Source organism: Eurypyga helias, unplaced genomic scaffold, assembly GCF_000690775.1.
Source record: "Eurypyga helias isolate BGI_N326 unplaced genomic scaffold, ASM69077v1 scaffold7987, whole genome shotgun sequence".
Taxonomy (NCBI): domain Eukaryota; kingdom Metazoa; phylum Chordata; class Aves; order Eurypygiformes; family Eurypygidae; genus Eurypyga; species Eurypyga helias.
In genome coordinates this window covers 17,971-23,299 of record NW_010263654.1, presented here as the reverse complement: position 1 = coordinate 23,299, position 5,329 = coordinate 17,971, and the positions used below count along the sequence as shown (strand labels likewise).

Below are 5,329 nucleotides of genomic sequence, written 5' to 3'. Positions count from 1 at the left end.
CGCCCCCACGCCCATCCACCGGCGCCCCAAGGAAATCAGGAGTAAGGAGAGCAGGAGTAAGGGACTCATCGCAGCCAACACCCCCTCAGCCCTTCCTGCATGCCCAGATTCAGCTGCACCTGGGGGGTGGAGGCAGGTCACTATGCAGAAGCAAAGGTCTGCTATGAAACAGCCTTTGCAAGAGCTTTACTTCCCAGCCCCTTTTCCCAGTTCCGTCGGGTTCCCCACCATGGGCGCAATGCCCTTTCCCCGTTCTGAGTTGTCCCTCCCCCCCCATCACCCCTTGACAGCTCCTCGGCTTTTGCCTTGCAGACCCGGACATCGACCCCTCCTGGTACACGGGCCGTGGGATCAGGCCGGTGGGGCGGTTCGGGCGGCGGCGAGCCCTGGGTGAGGGCACCCATCCCGGGGGGCCTGGCTGGCAGCAGGCCTGCACCCTACTCCACCCACACCCCCAGCCCTCCCGGGGGGAGCGGAGCCCCTGAGCTGGAGACGACAATAAAAGCCCTTCTCTCATCCCTGCGTCCCAGTTCCTCTGATCCAAAACACAGCACAGGGCCTTGTGGGGGTGTCACGGGCTGGGGGATGTGACCCCCAGAATTGCTGGTCCCACTGCAGTTTTGCAGCCTGCCCTGGCAGTGCACACAGTGTGGCAATGCTTCCCTTCCTGCACGACATGGCACGTTTATCCCCCATCCCCCTAAAAACACCCTATAAATAAGCCCCAGAGGCCACCCTTCTTTCCCAAGTGAATCCTCTGGGATTTCCAGGGTGTGCCTGCACCAATGGGTGCCCCCAACCCCTTCATTTCCATGGTCTTGGGGTCAGAAAGAGCCACCTCATTTCCATGGGCCAGGTCAGAAACACTTGGGGAGCACACAGGACCCTGTCCCTTGCAGTGCATGTCCCCAGATGTCCCCTCGTGAGCTGTGTCCCCCAAGCCAGAGCATTTTTACCCCCTCTTCAGTTTGGGATCAAGAGGGGCCACAGGAGAGGGTGACTCCCAGCCCTTAGCATCTCTGCCTGGCCCAGACTGGGGGTCCAGTTTGAGGAGGGAAGGGTTAATGTCGGGAGAGGAGGAGCAGATGGGGAGGATGAGTGGCACTTAGCCCCTCAGCCTGAAGGGAGGAGATTTAGGCAGAAGGGGGCAGCAGATTTGCCTTCTTGCTGGGAAAGTGCTCCTGTCCTGCTCCAGGAAAGCATTGCAGGTGGGTGCTCCTGGTTGGTCTGGGGTGCTGGGAGGGTCCTGGAGGAGGGAGTCTGGTCTGGCAAACCTGACCAAAGGGTGCTGTTGTCCCCTTCTCTCCAAGGGAAGCATCTTCAGGGCTGTCTGCTGCCTCATGGCCAAGCTCAGCCCAGCCAAGCCTTGTCCCACAGGCTGGCATTGCCGCTGGGGAACATCCCAAAATCTTAGCTGCTGCATTGCCCTTGGATGGGTGAGTGGCGCTGCTCTTTGCCCGTGGCCGTGCCAGTGTTGCTGCAGCTCTCCTGGGAAAGACTGTATGTCCCCTGAGCCCAACACCCCCAGGGTCTGGTGGGCACTGACATGCTTTTGGAGACAGCATGCAAGAGCATCCCCCCCCAACCAAGCAACGGCTGCTTCCTCCTCACAACCTGGATGGGCTCTGCAGAATAATCACAAGGTGCAAAGGGGAGCCTTGCAAGGCACAGGCTACCACGATACCTATCGTTTGCTTTGGCCCTGCTCTGCCCCCAGACATGGCTCTTATATTGGCAATAAATTGGTGATTTCTCCTGGGGATGGGCTGTGACCCCTGTAATGGGTCAGGTGGGGGTTGGTGGGGCAAGAGGAGCACCAGCTGTGGTCCCTGCTGCCTCCAGATTTCCTGTGGTCCCCACCTGCAGGCTGACACCCAGGTCAGGAGTAAAAACCACCACCTTTATGTCAATATTCTCTTTATTTACAGCCTGGGTGTAAAGCCACTGGGATGCATCTGCTTTGCTCCAGAAAGCTAAGCCCCCTCTTTTTGGATGAGAAGGGGCATGGAAGAGGTGTAATGCTGCTGGGGCAGGGAGATGTCACCAGTCAGGGTTGGTGGCAGTGGTGCTGGTGGCTCATGCTTCCCTCTGGAAGTGTGAAGGCCATGAAAGAAACTCCCGGACTTTACCTCTTGGAGGAAGCCAGTGCTGGAGGGTGGAAGAAGCCCCATGCCCCCAGGATGGGCTCAGACCTTGCTCCAAGGGGGCAAGACCTTGCCCCAAGGGTGGTCGGGCTGAGCTGCCCTTGTACTTCTGCATCCCGCCCTGCTTTGTCATTGCTCCTTTTGGAGACCTCATCCAGCCCCTGCTGAGGTCCAGAGCTGCCCATCCTCAGAGCTGGCAGCACCCTGTCCTTGTCCGGCTCTCTCCCAGGTTGACTGTCGACCTCCCACATGGGAATGGGGCAGATGCCTTCTCTTGTTCCCGCTGCAGGAGCTCTTGAGCTAGGAAGAAACACAAGATGAGAAAGGGCTCATTCCTCCTGCCGGTGGGTGGGATGCGCTGGCTGTCCTGTCCCACCCCAGGGGAACCACCAACAGCCACTGGTACTGTCCCACAGCAGCCGTGTTATATCTCTACTCAACAGCTATGCTGGGGACTGGATACTAAAGCAAAACTCTGGCTTTGAGAGAGGGCCTGAAACCCATCTCTGATATCAGAGCATCCTGGATGGATCCATCTGTCCCTCTGCCTCGAGAGGTGTGACGTTACACTGAAACCATGGACTGCTGTGGTGGTGACCCTTGAACTGCCAGGCACAGTGCAGGCTGGGAAGCAAACTTTGGTGGCAAGCATGAGCAGCAAAGGGGGTCAACTTTGAGGGCAGGGGGAGGAAGGTGTTTGCAACCTTGAAGCAGAGGTTTGGGGCCCGTGGTTCATCCACTTTGGCTCTCACCAAGAGCCATCTCACAACTCACCTATTGCCATAAAGATATCATTTACTCCATGGTTGGATTTTGCGGATGTCTCCATGAACAGGAGGTCTTTGGTCCTTGCAAACTCTTCTCCCTCCTAGGTGGAGACAAGCAGAGTTATTTCGACCTGGCGCTGCTTGTTCAATTACAGTGGCATTTCATGGCAGGTCAATAATTGTACAGGGACTTCAGTGATACCTGAAATCCATTTAAATTCTCGGCTTTGCTAGGACGCATCCCAGTGTTTGCTGGCAAGGTGGTGATGAGGGGACCTGGGAGCTCCCCACAAGCACTAACCTCGGTGGCGACTTCTCGCTCGGCAGCAAGGTCCATCTTGTTGCCCACTAAAGCGATGACAATTTCATGGGGAAGGAATTCCTTCTCCAGGTCCGTCAGCCAGAACTTTGCTCTGTTGAGTGTTTCCTGGAGAGACAGAGACAACAACCACCAGGTTTTGATTTAATCCCTTTGCCCCAGCCATAGCAAAGTGGGATGGGTGGCACCAAATCGAATGGGGTGTAAGAGGATGTGGTGGGAAGACTTTGATTGCCTTCCCTCTCACAGGTCACAGGTCCTCAAAGACCTTTAGGGATAAACCAGCTGTGGATAGGACACACCCTTTCTGTGTGGTGGTGTGGTCCTGCACGGGCAGGGACAGTCCCTGGCACATCCCAGGTGGGATGGCCATCTTCTCTGTCAGTGCTCATGTACCGTTTTCTGCTCCACTACCCAGACACCTCTGCTCCATGGCTGCAGCACAGCCTAGTATCTGTGCCAACGGGGTCAGCATCCTCTGCCTTACCTTATTAGTGATGTCGTAAACGAGGAGAACAGCCTGGGCACCACGGTAGTAGAGGTGGCAGACGCTGTAGTACTTCTCCTGGCCTGCCGTGTCCCAGATCTCAAACTTGACAGTGCCTCCCTCCAGGTTGAGTGTCTGTGTGAAGAAGGAGCCTGCAAGCAAGATGCAGGGTGCACGTTTGCTTGCAGCAAGAGCAGAGAACGCAGATCCGTTGCCTTGAGGTCAGACCCTCACTGGTAACAATGCTCTAACGCACAGAGCTGGGACAGGTTTCTCATAAGCACTGGCATCGCTGATGGAACAGTATGCCATAAGGCAGGGCAGGCTGGGAGCCCTTCCTGGCAGAAGACTTGGGTGAGTGCACACCATCTTTGATGTCAGATAAATCTGAGATTCGCAGAACATTCCCCAGATGGAGAACCACCTCCACCTTGCTGGTGAGTCAGACCTGTGAGAGCTGTGAATAGGAATATCCACTGAGAAGGGGTCTCACTGGAGCCCCTGTGCTTGCACCCTGGCCCAACCCTGCCCTGCCCTAGCAGGACACTGAGGCTGGGGCAGCTCATATACAGGGAGGGGGTCTCCTGGGATGTCTGAGTGGCTGTGAGGGCAGCACAGGACCACACATGCAAAGGGCAGGTGGGCCATATAGTTTGGACTCCAGGTTTTACTCATTTTGCTGCTCAACTGCTTCCAAAAAACAGTGCTAAGACAAACCTGTGCTTGGCTTTGCCTGCAGCCTGGTGCTGGGGAAAATGGGCTGCAGAGATGTGAAGGTGACAATGAAGGGGGAGGTCTGGCTTTGGAGCAAGTTCGTATCATGTTCAAAAGTGGGTCCATGCTACTGCAAGGGGTACCAACTGCTTCTGCTGCTCCTACCACACTACAAGGTAAGGCATCAGGCCTTGTCCAAGCTATTGAAGCCACTCACTCACATCCCACAGTTGGCAGCGACTCCTTGAAGTAATTTTTCACATATCGGTAAGCCAGGCTTGACTTTCCCACCGACGTGTTCCCCAGCAGAACCACCTTGTAGATGTAGGTGGGATGAATCCCCTCCGGGGAGGTGCCCGACATTGCTTCCTGTGCCATGCCCTGCAAGGAAACCAGCTCCGTTCACCACAATCTCCAGTGATCCTGCGTCCATCAGCTGAGCCTCCTGCATCAACTCCTGACTAGTGGCAGCGGGGCAGGTGGGGTTTAACCTCAAAATAGGCTAGAATAAAATTGTTAATATCCTGAATCAAACTTAGTACAACAAACTGTCTGCCACTGTCAGTTATGACCAGTGGGTGGAGATCTTGAGGAAGAAACTTTATGCAAGAAGCCTTCTTGGATATAGACAAGGAAATTGGATTGGGTTCAACTCCTTCGAAGAGAGGACATTAACTTTCCTCAGTTAATGGCAGAGGGACATCCCTTGGGGGTGTGCCTTGCTCTTGAGCACACCTTCCCCAGACTCCTGGTGAAGAGCTTAGACTGATGTTCCACATTAATTGTGGGTCGTGGTTAGAAGTTATACCAGGAGAGGTGAGCTCCACCTCAAGATCTGATGGGCTTTGTGGCATCACCACTTTGATTCAGCGTGTTGCTTGCTAGGGTGAAAAAGCAG

The 5,329-nt window shown here is 55.4% G+C and overlaps 1 protein-coding gene across 1 annotated transcript; it reads right to left on the bottom strand.

Annotated features, from left to right (window-relative positions):
• Nucleotides 1–2,331: 2,331 nt before the first annotated feature.
• RAB17 (RAB17, member RAS oncogene family) lies at nucleotides 2,332–4,809 on the bottom strand. Its single transcript, XM_010156123.1, has 5 exons — nucleotides 4,653–4,809; nucleotides 3,718–3,869; nucleotides 3,213–3,338; nucleotides 2,919–3,012; nucleotides 2,332–2,444 (listed from the first exon to the last, which is right to left on the bottom strand). The coding sequence occupies exons 1-5, from the start codon at nucleotides 4,807–4,809 to the stop codon at nucleotides 2,332–2,334; spliced, it is 642 nt and encodes a 213-aa protein (XP_010154425.1).
• Between the last annotated feature and the right edge of the window lie 520 nt (nucleotides 4,810–5,329).